At 48.6% G+C, this 18584-nt stretch overlaps 1 protein-coding gene across 50 annotated transcripts in view; it reads right to left on the reverse strand.

Annotated features, from left to right (window-relative positions):
• Positions 1-630: 630 nt before the first annotated feature.
• The window catches only part of RCC1 (regulator of chromosome condensation 1), a 37024-nt gene continuing 19070 nt past the window's right edge, over positions 631-18584 (reverse strand). For 5 of the 50 annotated variants that reach the window (XR_014081004.1, XR_014080996.1, XR_014080998.1 and 2 more), the window contains 11 exons: positions 11220-11301; positions 8937-9124; positions 8599-8778; positions 7686-7782; positions 7451-7573; positions 6148-6303; positions 5737-5856; positions 5236-5388; positions 3168-4075; positions 2782-2870; positions 631-811 (listed from right to left, as the gene is read on the reverse strand). Coding sequence is in view for 30 of the 50 variants with exons in the window: in XM_081586177.1 (XP_081442303.1) it covers positions 3897-4075; positions 5236-5388; positions 5737-5856; positions 6148-6303; positions 7451-7573; positions 7686-7782; positions 8599-8778; positions 8937-9124; positions 10630-10695; positions 11220-11301 (1344 nt within the window). In the remaining 20 variants the exon portion in view is untranslated. Of the gene's footprint in view, positions 812-2095; positions 4076-5235; positions 5389-5736; positions 5857-6147; positions 6304-7450; positions 7574-7685; positions 7783-8598; positions 8779-8936; positions 9125-10629; positions 10696-11219; positions 11302-16063; positions 16143-16557; positions 16709-18584 lie in introns of those variants that run through there. The other 45 variants (XM_081586190.1, XM_081586183.1, XM_081586191.1 and 42 more) reach the window with 15 other exon arrangements.

An 18584-nucleotide genomic window follows, 5' to 3' on the forward strand; every position in this document is an offset into this window, starting at 1 on the left:
CTTTTTAATATGCTGTCTAGGTTGGTCATAGCTTTTCTTCCAAGGAGCAAGTGTCTTTTAATTTCACAAAGGTCCACATAGTCAAAGCTCTGGGGTTTTCCAGTAGTCATATAGGGATGTGAGAGTTGGACCATAAAGAAGGCTAAGCGCCGAAGAATCGATGCTTTTGAACTATGGTGTTGGAGAAGACTCTCGAGAGTCCCTTGGACTGCAAGATCAAACCAGTCGGTTCTAAAGGAAAATCAGTCCTGAATGTTCATTGCAAGGTCTGATACACTTGATGCGAAGAACTGACTCAACGGAAAACACCCTGATGCTGGGAAAGGTGGAAAGCAGAAGGGGATGACAGAGGATGAGATGGTTGGATGGCATCACCGACTCGACGGACCTGAGTTTGAGCAAGCTTTGGGGGTTGGTAATGGACAGGGAAGCCTGGTGTGCTGCAGTCCGTGGGGTTGCAGAGTCAGACACGACTGAGCGACTGAACTGAGACACCAGGAAAAAAAAACTGATTTCATGTCAAACAATAAACAGCTGTCCCTTATCCCACCTATCCCTTATCCCAACTCCCAGTCCCTTGAAGCAACCACTTCCAAACCTTTTCCCTAAAATATGCGCATTTCTAAATAATACACTTTACAAGATGATTTTATTTAATTTTTGACTGTCCTGGGTCTTCATTGCTGTGCTGGCTTTTCTCTGGTTGTGGGGAGTGGGGGCTGCGCTCTAGCTGTCGTGCGCAGGCTCCTCACTGGTAGCTTCTCTTGTAGAGCACAGGCCCTAGGGCTCCAGTAGCTGTGGCCGCAGGCCTCTAGAGAGACAGTTGTGGCGGGGGCTTAGTTGCTCTGCAGTATGTGGGATTTTCCAGGATCAGGGGTCAAACCCGCATCTCCTGTATTGGCAGGCAGCTTCTTTACCACTGAGCCACCAGGGAAGCCCTAAATAATATAATTTCTATTCATTTGTAGTTTCAGATATTTTAGGGACGTCCCTCAGATATACACACCTTTCCATCTTCTGATTATAATTTGTTAAACCTTTGAACAGCTACATTATTATGACCGTAAATACTAGTTAATGGCTGTGCCATATGTGGTGATTACATTTGTTTTGGGGTAACCAATGTAGGTTGGAGGAGGATAGGGGAAAAGGTAAAACTTAGAGTACTCGATACGTTTGAACGTAAAAAAGGAGATTTACACTTCTGATAGACTCTGACACTGAATTATTGAATAATACTTATACCAAAAAAGTAAGCATGTGAAAAAAAGGCAATTATGAAGCACAGGGAATTTTGAAATGTGCAACGGTTGTAACAGCAAAGGCTTGTGGAGCCTTTACTTTGTGCCTGATACTTTTCTAATATACATAAAGCACCTACAGAGAGCTTTATAACTGTTAGAATCTGCCTGCAATGCAGGACACCCCAGCTCGATTCCTGGGTTGGGAAGATCCGCTGGAGAAGGGAGAGGCTACCCACTCCAGTATTCTTGGGCTTCCCTTGTGGCTCAGCTGGTAAAGAATCTGCCTGCAATGTGGGAGACCTGGGTTCGATCCCTGGGTTAGGAAGATCCCCTGGAGAAGGGAAAGGCTACCCACTCCAGTATTCTGGCCTGGAGAATTCCATAGACTGTATAGCCCATGGGGTCGCAGAGTCGGACACAACTGAGTGACTTTCACTATAAGGAAAAGAAAGGCAGCTTGATCTCAAGTTAGTCACTTGAACTCCCAGGGACATTTTCCTGAGGGACAGCAATTCCGACTTCGCAAGGCTGATGTGAGGATGAAATGAGCTATTATTGTATGCAAAGTGCTCAGTACAGTGCCTGGCCCATTTAAGTCCCAATCCACAAGAGTTGTTTTTAAGGAGAGTACTTTCAATCTGCTGTATGTCAAAAGGGAAAGCTTCAATAAATCTAATCCAAATGGACTTTTTTGGTGGGGGGAGGGAAGACCAGACACACAGTGCTTCTCTACAATGAAAATATTAAAGTTGAAAGTTCTGATTTTTTCCCTTCAAAGAAGTCAATTTCTAATCAGGATAGGACCTGCATTGAAACTAAAAGTTCAAGGAAAAAAACAATCACAGAATACATTTTAAGTTATTTTACATCATATTCATTTTTCCAAGAGTAGCTGACATCAAGAATCCTCCTGGTGCTAATAAAACTTCCCTGCTGTACATATATAGATCTCCTATATCAGCACTGTCCACTGTAACTTTCTGCAATTATAGAAATGTTTTTGAATTTCTGTATTTGCATAGCCCCAAACCACAGGCACTAGCCCCTTTTGACTACTGAGGACTTGCAATGTGGCTAGTGAAATTGAGGAAGTTCATTCTACATTTTTACAAATTTAAATTAGATCTAAATAGCCACAAGTAGCTATTGTCCACCATACTGGACAGGTCACCTCTATATGATTTGGTTGCTCAAATGCCTGTGAAAATCTACATCATTATGCGTAAGTTGTTATTGTGCAGTTAATCATGTTTAATCAGTTACACTAGCTTTTGCAATGATACATCGTTAAACTTAGTGTTAAGTATTTCTAGAGATGTATTGTACTCAAAAATTTTGGTTTCAAATTAGGATATTAAAAGATCCATCCCATGTCTCACATACTGTACAATATAATTTTTTAAAAATTCAGTGATTCTTGAAACATAAGTACCTAACAAAGACCAATCAACTCTTTTTGATTTGTCTAGAACAGCGACTGTTCCATACAAAAAACAAAAACAAAACAACAAACAAAAAATGAACAGCTGGCACATACCAGGACTTCTTGACATCACTGAAGTCCTAGTCTTCCCCAGGTCTACAGGCATGGGGTCATTCTGCCCTTCCCAACACAGCAGGTGCTCCCTTAAAAAAGCAGGGAGTGCGTAGAAAATAAGTGGCCTGTTTTATAAAACTCTAAATTTATTCAAAGTGTTAAAAGATTTCACTCTCCCCTCCAAAATACATTAAAAAAAAAAAAAATCAAAACCCTTTCCTGTTTTTTCAGCCACTGTACAAGCTGCTGTTTCGCTTTCTGGGGACCAGCCTCTAGCCTGCCAACCCTCTTCCCCTCCCTCCCTTCACTCTCAATATTGCTGTAAGTTTCTTTATAAAGCCCTCCTTCCCCTCTCCCCACAAGTCCTGCCCTGCAGGCACAGCTACCTTTCCAGATTTCAGGCCCTTGGCTGCAGGTGAGGCAGGTTGAATGGGGGAGACTGCAGACAAGGCCTGAAGGACAGAATGCTTTGTGCTTCTGGGAAAAAGGCTGATTGGCTTTTTTCTTGATCAAGCAGAGGAGCATTGTTTTTCTTTTTGCCCCATGGGCACCTGTTCAGGGCCAACTATTTGGCTTGGGGTTGCCCATGGCTGGGGAGCCCTGCCCCTTCTCCAGTTTCCCCCAGGCATAGGTCCATGACAGCTGGGTCTGACGACTGTACCATGTGTCCGCCTGTGGGTCATGAAGGATGGGAAGAGTGGCACAGGACTAGAGCAGGGCTTGATGGAGCCTGACTTCTCAGCGTATATGGGCACCAAACACGCAGGGGAGGAAGTTTTGGTTTTGGAGAGGAAAAACCAGGGTCAGCCAGGACCATGGGAAGTAGAGATGAGGGGGACGGTCTGACCATATGGCCATGGGGTGAGCAACGTTCCTTCTGATAAAAACCCCTCCCCTCTCTTCCATCTAACCCACCCTCATCCTGTAGGTCCCAGGATGATTCCAGAAAAGAGGGGAGCGCAAAGGGGAGAAGGGTTCTGTTCTGCTGATGAGGAAAAGGCAGGAGGTGACAGAGTCCTTGGGGCTGGGAGAGGCCTGCTGGGAAATGCAGTCGTCACGGCTTCCCTGTTCCAAGAGGGAGGTTGTGGGGGCCGGGAACCAGGCCCTCAGAGGCTTCACCAGCTCTGCTCCTTGTCCTTGACTAGTAAGACTGTGTGCTGGCCCCCACTGGACACAGTTAAGACCACCCGGTTCTCCAGCTGTTTGCCTGTCATCTCCACAGGGCTCCAGGCGTCTTCGTCCTGTCCCGTGCCCAGTTGGTAGTTGGTGCCCATGCCCCAGGCAAAAACACGACCTACAGGGGTGAGAAACAGGGGCAGCTGTCTCGAGGATCCCCAGCCCCATCTTTCTGCAGGGTGAGAAGCCTGGCACATGAGGGTGCCTTCTGGGGTTGGCCTGAGGCAGCCTGGCAATGTCCCAGCCTCTGGGGAGTTCAGAGAAGCTGAGAGGAGGCAAGGAGACGATGGACAAAATAGAGCTTTGTCAACCAGAGACCACAGACCTTATGCATTGCCAAAGACTTCTCCCTGTTCCCAGGCATAGCATTCAAGGCCTGACAATGACTGGTCATTCCCCAAACCCCTACATCACCTCCATTCCCTGAACTACCTGCCTTTGAGACTATTCTGGACGTTCTCCTTTTCTTACCATTAAAGACTCAAGCTTCAAGGTGCAGTAAAAGCCCCACTTCCTCAGGAACTCTTTCCAGATAGTCTCAGATCAAGCACCTCTGCCAGCCTGCTTTCTCAAGGCTTCCAAGTCTGTTCCCTCAGGCTTTGGCGACCACTTGTCCACACCCTCCTCTGCTGTGCTTGCCAGGACCCCAACTACTAAGCCTTCTTTCTCCTAATGAAATTGTAAGTACAGCTCCCTGGGAAGCTGGCAGTTACTAGGTTGTATAATAAAAGGGTCACCAACGTATAAAATGTAAAGGCATGCCTGTGTTAGGAGTCTGGAGACCTGGGTTCCAGTCCTTCTGCCTGTCTTGGCCTGTAGGCTCAGTTGTATCTGACTCTTCGTGACTCCATGGATTGTGACCCACCAGGCTCCTCTGTCCATGGGATTTTCCAGGCAAGAATACTGGAGTACATCGCCATTTCCTCCTCCAGGGGATCTTCCTGACCCAGGGATCGAATCCACGACTCCTGTATCTCCTGCGTTGGCAGGTAGATTCTTTACCACTGAGCCACCTGGGAAGCCTTGCCTATCTGGGCCTCAGTAATTAATATACCCCCTTGGCTCCAACACATTAAAATAATTTTAATAACATGTTTACCCACTTTATGTCATCAAAGCCAGAGCTTCTAACAATCAGGACAAAAATAACATCATCACAAACACTGCTCTCCACAACTCAGTTCCATCAAATGGTGGGCAACGGAGCCTGCTAGGCACTCTGGTAAGAATCATGACCCCAAGACCCCAACCAGACCGACTGTAGGCGGTCCCACTCACCATCCTTGGTCACAGCATACCCCACAGAGGCCCCACAAGCCACTGAGGAGACCGTGGGCAGCCTGGAGATGAGGGTGGGCACGCTCTTCTCCTCAGCACCTTCCCCAAGGCCCAGCCGCCCATACTCAGCCCGGCCCAGGCTGTATGCTTTTCCTGTGGGAGGAGGGAGAGAGACAAAGAATAGCAGAGGGCACACTCCAGGTAGGCCAGGTGAGCGCCGATATCTGTGGGAGCAGATCCCCCAGCCCCAAGGTGGTGAGGAGATCTGCAGTATCTCTTTCAGTGTGGAGGAAGGCCCGGGAGAACCTCCACAGGCCCCCACTGAACTCACAGGTGGAAGACCACCAGGATGCTGGCGGGTGGGGTGACCCTCATGGACCCACAGTTAGCCCAATCCATGGAGCAAGCCCAGGTTCCAAGCACTGTTGTTTACGGAGTGGGCCCAGGCCTGTGCCCAGGGAACACTCCACCCCCACCCAGAGATAGGTCAAGACCCCCTACCTTCTGAATCCATGCAGACTGTATGGTGCTGGCCCCCAGAGAAGCCCACCCAGGACTTGGTAGAGTTCTTGAAGGATGTTAGGTTCTGAGGTATAAAACAGGATTCTGTGCCTTGGGTTCCTACGGGAGAAAGGCCAGGATGGAGCTGTCAGGGATGACACTGTCCAAGGAATTGCCTTCTTCATCCCCTCCCTCATCACATCCGCTCATCACAACTAGAGAAAGCCGCAGTGCAGCAACAAAGACCCAGCACAAGCAAAAATAAATAAATGAATATTAAAGACAACAACAACTGAGGCTCTGAGAGGTTAGGTGACCCCCATAGGGAGGGGGCACAATGAATGAGTGGTGGAGGCAGGACTGCAACCCAAGTCACCCTGGGCTATGCTGGATGATGGGCTTGGGACTCACCAAGTTGATGGTAGTTGGAGAGGCCAAAGCCATATACATGGCCCTCAGAGGAGATGGCAAAGGTGAAGTAGGCACCGCAGAAGGCATCCTGGAATCTGACATGGCCCCGGCTTCCTCTGGATTTCAGCATCACACACTTGGGGACCAGGAGTCGTTCTGCAGGCAGAGAAGGTCAGAGTCAGTGGCACACAGGGCCTCTTCTCTCTGCCCCCCTGTGTCTCCTTCACTGCTGAAGCCCTCACAGGGAGCCTACGCAGGGACTCTTCTCCGTAGGATACAGAAGAGGAAACTGAGGCCACCAGAAACCAGGCGCCTCACTCAGACTCCCACAGCCACAGAGGTAACACTTAAATGGGGCTCACTGTACTTCAGACAGCCTTCTATATGAACTTGGTTCACTTCACAACAACCCAGTGAGGCAGGTAGTTTAGAGATGAGGAAACTGTGTCTGGGGGCCCACAGCCAGTAAGGGGTAGAGCAAAGATTCAACTCTGAGAAAGTCTGGGGATTCCTTAACTATCGCTGCAGGTCCACCTGATGCAAGCCTGAACACAAGAGGATCCCTTCTGCCTTTGACCTTCAGCAGGGGGTGGGTTGCCAAACTTGCCCCACCAGAGGAACCTAAGCCACCTACTGTTAGGGAAATTAAACTGGAGGTAGTCTTGTTCAGGCTTCAGAAGTAGGGGAGCAGGCCTCTGACCGACATCTGACCTCGCCTGGACCCTGCCTGGACTACATGCCTGCTTGTGAACACACCAATTGTTACCAGTAAGTCAAGCAGCACTTAAGAAAAGGAGTGGGTCTTGGAATTTCTTAAGCCCCTGGAGGCCAGGCCAACGCCCTGAGGTCAGACGAAATCTTATGACACACAGGTGAAACCGACAGCATTTTGTTTGTGTGTGATGAGTGGTTAACGAATCCTTTGAACCTAAACTGAAACTAAATAGGCAAAACACCTACCACGGGCTTCCCTGGTGGCTCAGTGGTAAAGAATCTGCCTGCCAGTGCAGGAAGCTTGGGTTTAATCCCTGATCCCAGAAGATCCGACATGCTGTGAGCTCATGAGCCACTATTGAGCCTGTGCTCTAGAGCCTGGGAGCCACAACTACTGAGCCCATGAGCTGTAACTACTGAAGCCTGTGTGCCCTAGAGCCTGTGCTCTGAAACAAGAGAAGCTACTGTAATGAGAGGCTGAGTACCATGACTAGAGAGTAGCCCCCGCTTGCCACAACTAGAGAAAAGCCCATGCAGCAATGAAGACCTAGCATAGACAAAAATAAATTAAAAACAAACAAACACCCACCAAGGCCCTGACGGCCACCACGATTGGCAAATAATTCAGGCACGCGGCCCAGTTGGCCCTGCTCCCCGGAGCCCAAAGTATAGAGGTCTCCATCAACTGTCAGCATCACCAAGTGGTCGTTTCCTGAGGGTGAGAGAAAAGCAGGGGATGCAGGGGTTGTTTCTAAGGCCCAAGGCTGGGCCAGACCCAGATAATGGTTCTCCAACTCCTGCCCAGAGTGCGAACCCAGACTCACCTGAGGCCACCTTCACCACGGGCATACTCAACTGCACCTGCACAGGCACCATGCTCTTCTTCATGGGTTCCAAGAGCCCGATCACACCATTATTGTCCTGGAAGGGAGGGGTGGGTCAGTTTCCAGCCAGCCCTGCCTGTCTCATACCAGCCAGATCCAGCTTTGCAGGCAGCCCAAGAGCTGTGTGGTGAAGGGCACTAGTGCCAGGTGGGGATGAAGAGGTGGGCAGGAGCCAGGCCACATAGTGAAATACTCATGAGTGAAATCATATGTGGTCTGTGATTTGAATTAAAATATAACAAAGGAGTTGGGGAATGGAAGGGAGTGAAAATCAAACAAGTTTGGTCATAAACTGATAATTGTTCAGGCAAGTAAATAAGAGTTCAATATAGCATTCTGATTACTCTTACATGTTTGAAATTCTCCATTAAAAAGTGTTAAAAGAACTCCAACGAGGAAATATCAGATTCCTTTATTTCTGACATTTCAAAATAAATTGAATAACAAAGTACCAAAACAATTTTAATGCTGAATGTGCTGTTTAAAACACACTCTCCCGTCTTGGAAATTCTGAGATATGCTTCTGAGAAGCGTGGAAAGAGACTGGGAAGGGGAGGCGGGGAGGTTAAAAGGGAGGAGATGGGTCAGCAGGCTTCTTGGCTCAGCTGAAGACCAAAGGTATCCCTGACCCACCCCTTTTCCAAGATACACAACATCATAACATCAGATTCATAGGAACAGCCAGTAGTGTGCACAGGCCTAGATGAAGAACCAGAAACCTGGGTCTGGGTGCAAGCTCTTCCCAGGGTCTCAATCTCTCCATAAGTACAACACGGGCGTGGAGATGGGGCCCCACTAGCTATATTTAATTCTGTTCACCAGCTCCACAGCCATCCTCTAGACCCAGTCTTACCCGGAAGGAGCCCCAGAGGAAGACACGGCCATCCTCGGTGAGGGCTGCTGTGTGACTGTCTCCTGCTGACACCTGTACCACCTTCTCTTGCAGGTCCACTTTCCCAGGGACCATCTCCGAGCCCTCCACTGACGTATCCCTTCCCAGGGCACCCTCGTCATTGCAGCCAAAGGAGTAGACCTGTGCAGAGGATGCCCCCGTTAGTGCGAGGTCTGGCCTCTCAATATGTTCTTGCTTAGGCCACTCCCATCTCTACAGAGTAATGCATATGGTTCAGAGCTCCTTCCCCAAGCCCCCCAATCCCAGGTCCTGTCTCATCTGGTGCCACCCTGACCTACCTGGCCACTTTTGCTTAGGCACACAGTGTGCATGCCTCCAGCCTCAGCCTGCACGATGTCTTCTGGGATGGACACTAGGGCTGGCTTCTTCCTCTCCATCACATTCTCGCCCAGCCCCAGCTGGCCCACGTCACCCTGGCCCAGTGTCAGCACCATACCTGGTTCTGTGCCGTGGGACCTATGGGAGACTGAGGGGTAAAGAAGATAGCCCCTGAGCATGCAGGATGACAAGAGAGAGGAGAGGTCGCTGCACAGGCTGTGGGATAACAAAGACCTGGGTTCGAATCCCTGCCCTGCCACAGAACGTTAGTCAGACCTCTCCAAGCCTAAGCGTCCTCATCTGTGAAACGAGGGTAAGAAAAGTACCTATCTCAAAGAATGTTTGTAAAGATTAAAAACTGAGCACATTAGGGACTTCCCTGGTGGTCCAGTGGTTAAGACTTTGCCTTCCAATAGAGGGGTGTGTAGGTTCAATCCCTGGTGGGGGAGCTAAGATCCAACATGCTCACACCCAAAAAACCAAAACACAAAACAAGCAATACTGAAACAAATTCAATGAAGACTTTAAAATATGACTCACATAAAAAAAAAAATTTAATTTTAAATTAAAAACCAAAAAACTCCAGCACATTTTTTTTTTTAATAATCTGTATTTATTTATTTGGCTATGCTCGGTCCCAGTGCAACATGCAGGGTCCTTAGTTGTAGCATGTGGGATCTAGTTCCCTGATCAGGAATGGAACCCTGGCTCCCTTCACTGTGAGCATGGAGTCTTAGCCAGTGGACTACCAGGAAAGTGCCCACGTAAGCACATTATTAATGTGAGTGGAAGGAAATGGCAATAATACACTTGATACATAGAAAAAAGTCCAGGTGGGGAGAAAGGGGGCACAAGATAGCTTTTGTGATTGGCTGTTCTTGGTCAGGAACCAACTAACACACAGGGCATAACAACATCTAACACTGCTTACTCTACAAATGTTAAATTGATTTGCAGCCCCCCACATTATGCTATAGGCCTTCCATTTCAGGCTCCCATTGTATAGAAATGAGCGTCCTAAGAGCTAATAACGAGTAGAGTTTGCAGCGAAACCAAACCGAGGAGGCCTACATGGTCAAGCACAGTCCCTAGTCTCCGTCCTCAGGCTGTGACTTAACCCCTGGACACAGGCACACTGACCCCCACTCCACTTCTATTGAGGAGCAGACACGCAGCCTGAAGAGGAGAGGAAGGAGTAAGAGACCGCACAGGCATTTGCGAAGAAGTGAAGTGAGGTCGCTCAGTTGTGTCCGAGTCTTTGCGACCCCATGGACTTGTAGCCTACCAGGCTCCTCCGTCCATGGGATTTTCCAGGCAAGAGTACTGGAGTGGGTTGCCATTTTCTTCTCCAGAGGATTTTCCCAACCCAGGGATTGAACCTGGTTCTCCCTCGCTGTAGTCAGATGCTTTACCATCTGAGCCACCAGGGGGTGAACATTTGCGAAGAGGTACGCGCCAATCAGCGTGCGGCGCGGGGCCATCTGGCCAATGAGGGGTGGGGCTGCCAGCACCCCGGACAGCCAATGGCGTCCAGCCCCTACCCCTGGGGGTGTGGCCACGGCTGCCAGGACTGCTGCGGCTGCGCAGAGGGCGCTCTGGGCAGGCAGCCACCTGGTCGAGCCTTCTGGTCAGGAGGGCACAGCCCGCAGGCACCTTGGCAGGAGCGGGCGCCTGGAACACGGCGGGAGGCAACGGCCCTCACTGCCTGGTTACGAGGGTCTGCAAAAGACAGACACTGTCTGAGTGTGGGTCCACACTGCCCCCTAACTCCCAGACTGGGGGTGGCTCTCCTCCCTGACTCCCTCCAGGGTCCCCGCAGAGAGGAGACCAAAGGCACTTCTCTCGAATGCTAACCAGGACACGAGCTCATGGCAGCCCAGTGAGGTTGCCCGTTTTATGAATGGGGTAGTCTAAGTTTAGTGAGGTTAGTGATTTGCCACAGCTATACAGCTAGAAAGTGGCAGAGCCAGGACGTGAACCCAGTCTGGAGGTCAATGGTCTTAACCAGGCATTACTGCCTAGGGCAAAGCCATAAGGTCTAGTTTTTCACCTGAGGGCTTTTAAGCAAGTCTCTGCCCCTTTATCATTCCCAGAGGGTGGGAATCAGTGAGCTACAGGAGACCCTCCAGCTCGGTGGAGTTCCTGGACTTCCTGGCCCCTTGGCTTCAAATCTCAGGGAGGAAGGAGCCCAGTCCCAGATTCTGGGGATGCCAAGAGGCCACCCATACTGAGGGTCAACTTACCCTTCACCTTCTTGCTTTTGGGGAGGGCATCTTCTGGGGGAGATCTTCTCTTAGCTGTACGCTTGGGTGGCATCTTCTTGTCCTGAAAAACCCAGGCAAAGACTCCATGTCAGAAATGGTTCTATTCAGGCAATATTTATCAAAAAACCTAAAAAAAGTGAAAAGAAATGCCTATCAATTCCACTTCTCGGAATTTACCTGAGAAGAACTGAATAATAAATAAGCCCAAAGATTAAATTCCACTAATATTCTCTACTGTATCCTCATAACATTAAAAAAATTAAAACAACAAAAAATGGAGCAACCCATGTACTTAGGAGTAGGGGACTGGCTAGATATTATGTGGCATACTGATGATAAAACAGTACGAAGCCATTAAAAGTGATCTTTTCAGAGATTTATTTACTGAATCATTGCCAAGGAACATAAGCAGATTGAAAAACAGGCCATCATCCTACTTGTGGAAAAGAAAAAGCATACACATATAAAAAAATGTGGAAGGAAATACATTCAATAATAACAACGGTAACCTCTGGAAAATGGGATTATGGACAACTTTTACTTCTTTCTTTATATCTTAATCCAAGATACAAACAGCATGACATATATTTTTAAATTTTATTCTTAAAAAATTAAAACATTGAAGAACATTCAATGAACATCACAACTCCTTCCAACCCCAACATAACCACTAGTAACTTTCGTGATACATTACTGTTATAATCAGACCACACAAACACACACTCACAGCTATTTTCATTAAATAAAACCAAACCAGACCACTTTCTCAACCGCAGTCCAGTTGTTAGGAATCCACCTGCCAATGCAGGGGACACAGGTTCAATCCCTGGTCCGGGAAGATTCCATATGCTGTGAAGCATCTAAGCCCACATGCCACAACTATTCTGCCTGCATGCCCTACAGCCCACGCTCACAACAGGAGAAGCCACTGCAGTAAGAAGCCCATGCACTGCAACAGAGTAGCCCTGACTCACTGCAACTAGAGAAAGCCCGTAAGCAGTAATGAAAACCCAGCATAGCCAAAATTAAATAAATTAAAAAAACCAAACCATCTGTGCCCTTTGATCCAAAATGCCACCACTCCTAGGAGGAACCTGGCTTTCCTCTAAACCCATCCAACAAGAAATAAACACTGTATGTACACTCACACTAATATACAAACAGCTGGTGTTACAAAGGGGGGAGAGGAAATGCCTCTGGGTGACGCGAAGGGTCGTGGCACCTTGCACGATCAGGGCAGCTGAGCCATCCGCGCTGACTGCCTCCTTGCTTCAACTAACTGCTGTTGTCTTCTCAAGGCCACTGAGAACAGACACTCTGTCCTACTGTCTCAGTTTTAACTCAGCCCAAATTGGGTCGAAAGCCCTTTTTCCTCCACATAAGCAGTTTTTGAAATAAATCTTTATTGAGCCCAGTTTTTAAGGTTATGAAAGACGGCTGAGTCTTAAGGCTCCCAAACTCTGTGATCCCTCTGGAATTGATAGCAGCCGCAGGCCATCTGCAGCAGCGGTGGAGCGAGCGGTGGTTAAGAGGAGCCAGGCCACGTACTCAGCTACTTTCCACCTGTTTGATCCTGGACAAAGTTACTTAATCTCTTCACCGTTCAGTGTCCTCTTCGGTAAAATGGGGATAGTAACTACTCAGAATCACTGTGGATGGTGACTGCTGCCATGAAATAAAAGATGGCCTGCTCTTTTAAATGACCCTGGCGCTGGGAAAGATTGAAGGCAAAAGCAGGGGGCGGCAGAGGGTGAGATGGTTAGATAGCATCACTGACTCAGTTCAGTTCAGTCCAGTCGCTCAGTCATATCCAACTCTGCAACCCCATGGACTGCAGCACGCCAGGCCTTCCTGTCCATCACCAACTCCTGGAGCTTACTCAGACTCATGTCCATTGAGTCGGTGATGCCATCCAACCATCTCATCCTCTGTCGTCCCCTTCTCCTCCCGCCTACAATCTTTCCCAGCATCAGGGTCTTTGCAAATGAGTCAGTTCTTCACATCAGGTGGCCAAAGTATTGGAGTTTCAGCTTCACCATCAGTCCTTCCAATGAATATTCAGGACTTATTTCCTTTAGGATGGACTGGTTGGATCTCCCTGCAGTCCAAGGGGCTCACAAGAGTCTTCTCAAACACCACAGTTCAAAAGCATCAATTCTTCAGTGCTCAGCTTTCTTTATAGTCCAACTCTCACATCCATACATGACTACTGGAAAAACCATAGTCTTGACTAGTCAGACCTTTGTTGACAAAGTAATATCTCTGCTTTTTAATATGCTAAGTTGGTCATAACTTTTCTTCCAAGGAGTAAGTGTCTTTTAATTTCATGGCTGCAGTCACCATCTTCAATGATTTTGGAGCTCCCAAAAATAAAGTCTGCCACTGTTTCCACATCTATTTGCCATGAGGTGATGGGACCAGATGCCATGATCTTAGTTTTCTGAATGTTGAGCTTTAAGCCAACTTTTTCACTCTCCTCTTTCACTTTCATCAAGAGGCTCTTTAGTTCTTCTTTGCTTTCTGCCATAAGGGTGGTGTCACTGACTCAATGGACATGAATTTCAGCAAACTCTGAGAGATAGTGGAGGACGGAGGAGCCTGGCAGGTTACAGTCCATAGGCTCACAAAGAGTCAGACACGACTGAAGTGATTTAGCACACACACATACAATTACAGGGTAGGGTAAGGGCTCAATAAATCAATGCTGGTGTTTAAACATCTAGGGTCTGTTCCAGGTAATGCTTAGGCACAGCTAATTTAATCTAACCTAACCACCTCTCCTCCATTTTATAGAAAAGGGATGGAGACTTTAACCAAGGCTATAAATGGCAAGAGAATTCTAAGAACCCTTCTCAGGCTCCACCATGGGCCTAAACAGCATCTCATCCTTCCTTCCTTCCAGTAGGTCCTAGAGCCTCAGCCTCTCCAGCTCCCCGTTCCACGGTATGTGAATGTGAGGTCAACAGCCTGGAACCTCCAGGTACATTTCTGCTGGCTACCCTGGGGGAGGAGAACAAAGTGCTGAAGACAAGGAAGTAGCCAAAGGCCTAGAATGCCCCAAGGCTGTGTGGGCTGAGCGTCTGCAGGTTGAGCTTCAACAGGCTGAGACTGGCCCAGTTTTGACTTTGTTGAGGTGGCAGTTCTGTGTTTCACCCAACTTTTATTCTTCCAGGGTGGCACTCCTCCCCTCCAACCAGCCTCTTTAAGACCCCTCTTCCCACACTAGAAATGCACCTTCACTGAGATCAGTTCAGTTGCTCAGTTGTGTCTGACTCTTTGCGACCCCATGGACTGAGGCACACCAGGCTTCCCTGTCCATCACCAACTTCCAGAGCTTGCTCGAACTCATGTCCATCAAGCCCGTGATGCCATCTAACCATCTCATCCTCTGTTGTCCCCTTCTCCTGCCTTCAATCTTTCCTGGCATCAGGGTCTTTTCCAATGAGTCAGTTCTTTGCATCAGGGATAGAGCTGTGGTTTGCTCAACCCTGCTTGTACAACCTTGTTTGGCCTCTCTGGCAGTTCTAGCCTCTCTGAACTATGTGTATCCTCATGTAAAAGGGATGTAATGACCACTTCGAGGGCTGCTGTCCAGATGGAATGAAATGTCTGTAAAGGGCTTTGCAGTGCCAAGCACACGGTCCATAGCAGCACGGACTCAATTCTTCCACGAATGCTTATTACCACTGCTTGGCTTTGGGCCAGGGGTAGCAAGGAAAAAGGCAACTAACCCTCTCCCTGTTCTCATGAAGCTTACAGACAGAAACACATACACACGCAGCGACAGTATTATTATAGACAGTGTGGTGTGATGTACAGGCAAGGTGATATAGCAGGAATATTCCTGGGACACAACAACGTGGATGTATTTAATACCGCTGAACTATATACAATTAAATATGGCTACAATGGTAAATTTTATGTTATGTATAGTTTATCACAATAAAAAAAAAGGTAGTAAGTGGGATAGGGGAGGAAATATAGGTCAGATAGGTGACATCTAGGCTAAGACTTGAAATACTAGGCAGAGAAAGCCAGCAGGGGGAAAGCTTGGACAAAACCATGTGACATGGTCAGGAACCTGGGAAGGCCAGCAGGGCCATAGCTGCACAGTGATGGATCAGAGGCCAAAGGGGGGCAGGGGCCGGGTCGTACCAGGCCTAGGAGGGAAAACAGACAAGCGTTAAGAAGACTGTCTCATTAACGATTGTTCTGGAAAGGACTAGAAGAGAAGGCAATTGCAGGCATCCAAATGAGAAGTCGGTGACATGATTTGGTCTGAGGCAAGAGAGAAAAGTAGACAATTTAGGAGACAGGCTTGCTTTGCCAGTGGATTAGATGTAGGGAATGAGGGTGGGGAAGGAACTCAGAATGACTATTTCATCCTAAAAAATCCAGGGGATCCTGGGCAGGGCCCCCTTGATCCCCCTGTGAACTTGGCCCAACACAAGGACTCCCAGGCTTTGGCTTAAGTAACTAGGTAGATGGTAGACCTGCAGTTACGGAGAAGACTGGGGGACAAACAGAGGAGAGACCGAGAGGCCCACCTCGCCAGGCGTTTCTGTCAACTGTGAAGTGTGCGGGAGCCGACCAAGAAGGGATGTTAAGGTGGCAGAGCTGGATGGGTTAAGGAGTGTGGGATACACCAGGGACCCACTCTTGCCAGTAAACAGCTGTACCCTCGGCCAGGCTGGCAGCTGGTTCACTGGGTCCGGGGCCCTGTCCCGCCAAAGGCATATGTCCCCATCAGCTCATCAGAGTGACCTGCAGCCGTCAGCTGTGCTGGGGAGGGAGTCTGAGGAGGAGCACGGACAAGTACTCACAACAAGAAGTGAAAAAACCCAGGAAACAGAATGGTGTCAGCACATCGGTGCTGCTGTTGGGTTGACCTATGGGAAAGGCCTGGAGTGGAGACAGAAAAACGAAGGCTATAGGAGGTATTCAGTGTCATGGATCATTAACCCCCCACCAAAAAACATGTTATTCTACTAGATACTCATGATCTTTTTTAAAAGACCCTCAGGGTCTGGTACTGACACAACTTCTGGCCTCATCTTACCTGTCACACCCTCCCTTCTCACAATCTTAAGACTGCTTCCTCTTCTCTCCATACCAAGTGCATCTCCATCCCACCCCAGCCCTATCCTACGGCAAGAACTTCTACTCAAAGTTGCCTCCATTGGTAAACTGCCTCGGATCCCTCTCTCAATCCTAAAGGAATCATTCTCTCCGAGAAATTAGGACAGACTTCGGATCATAATTATTTAACCAATCTGCTCCTTCAGATGAGTCTCTCTGGGGCACTGGCCACACCTACCTTCTAACCACCTTTAACTTCTCACAACAAGCTGAAGAGGGCTCTGCCACTCTTATGTAACAGCTGAGGGAACCGGGGCGCAGAGAAGTAGATTTACTTGCTTAAGCTGGCACAGCCGGAAAAGAGAGCCAGGAATGGAATCCAGGTATATCTGATAATTAAAAGCAAAAGAATGGTTGGCTAAAGGCAGGTCATGATCCAGGCAGAGGTCAAGGTAGCCTGGATAGGGCTCCCCAGGATCCCCTATGAACCTGGCCAAAGGCAGGGAGCAGAGGGTGGGAGCCTGCTGAAAGGGACTGGATGGTGGGTGAGAGCAAAGGGGAGACACAGAAGCAGTGAGGGCCTGGGAGAGAGGGCCAGATGGGCGAGAGATGTGCTGAAGCCATGTGTGGAAGGACCACAAGCACAACTCCATGCCGCAGTGCACAGAGCACTGGCTTTCAAGTCCAGCCCACCTGAGTCCTCTTTGAACTTGAGAGTCTTCATCTCTCAAAGGGAGGACTCCAGGCACTGCAGTGTCTATGAGCAATCCTGGAGGCAGCATGGGGGATGAGGGCACCCTCTAAAAGGTGGAGTCCTGTACCCATGACCCACATGTATGTTTTCTACCGCACAAATAAGTCCCTTGGGACAGACTTCCTCTCTAATCGGTCTGAATGTGTTTTTATTTATTTATTTATTTTAATAAATTTATTTTAGTTAGGGGCTAATTACTTTACAATATTGTGGTGGTTTTTGCCATACATTGACATGAATCAGCCATGGGTTTACACTATTTATTTATTTTATTTTTCTTAGTTCCTTGACCAGGGATTGAACCTGCACCCTCTACAGTGGAAATGTGGCATCTTAACCATTGGACCACCAGGGAAGTCCCTGGGTGTGTTTTCTTAACTTGACATTGCGAGTCTGGGCTGGGTATAAGTCCTAGTCTTTTGTCCCCACCCTTCACTTCCCAACACACAAACACAGCTTCCATCTTCAAGGAGTTTACAGTCTGGAAGAAGAGCGAGATACAATCTCAATAAGTCAGATAGAGTCAACTTCCACTAACAGGCACCTAAGGTGAAGAACTGATGCTTTTCAATTATGGTGCTAGAGAAGACCCTTGAGAGTCCTGTGAACTGCAAGGAGATCAAACCAGTCAATCCTTAAGGAGATCAACCCTGAATATTCATTGGAGGGACTGACGTTGAAGCTGAAGCTCCAATACTTTGGGCACCCGATGCGAACAGCCGGCTCATTGGGAAAGACTCTGATGTTGGGGAAGATTGAAGGCAAAAGGAGAAGGGGGCAGCAGAGGATGAGATGGTTAGATAGCAACACCAACACAATGGAAATGAATTTGAGCAAACTCTGGGAGATGGCGGAGGATAGAGGAGCCTGGCGTGCTGCAATCCATGCGGTTACAAAGAGTTGGACATGACTTAGTGGCTGAACAACAGCATTTGCCAGCCAATTCTAGAATGCTCACACCCTGCCCTCAGAGGTGTGATCATCCTGGCTTTACAGATACGAAAGTGAAGGCTGAGGGGAAGGGGGCCCAGGCCACAGAGAAGTGGGATGACAGGTCTGCCGACCACTCCCCACCAGGACCAGAGCATCCCCCATCCCCACTTCTCCCTGGGCCTGTTTCTTCATTTGGTAGACTAGACAGTCTACCAGGCCCCTTGTGTTCCTGCTGTGACCCCCTGTGATCTCATCTCTGCAAAGGGAGACAGCACCCTCTCCAAACACAGCAGCTGTCCCCACCCAGCCACCCCAATGTCAGGAGGCAAACACTTGCCAGACAGACGCAAGGGCTGAAGAATCTCTTTGTGAGGAAAGTCCCCTGGGAGGGAAGGGAGGAGAGAGGCTCTGTTTGTCTGTCAACAAACACTGGGGCAGTAACTCCTTCCTGCCCGATGTTGGGGACAGAGCTGGTAGATCGCACCCAAGAGCTCCTTACCAGGATCCCCCTTCAATACAGAGCGGGTGGTGGTGGTTTAAGTCGCTAAGTTGTGTCCGACTCTTGGTGATCCCATGGA

Source organism: Giraffa tippelskirchi, chromosome 3, assembly GCF_054371585.1.
Source record: "Giraffa tippelskirchi isolate mGirTip1 chromosome 3, T2T-mGirTip1v1.2.pri, whole genome shotgun sequence".
In the NCBI taxonomy this organism is placed as follows: Eukaryota; Metazoa; Chordata; class Mammalia; order Artiodactyla; family Giraffidae; genus Giraffa; species Giraffa tippelskirchi.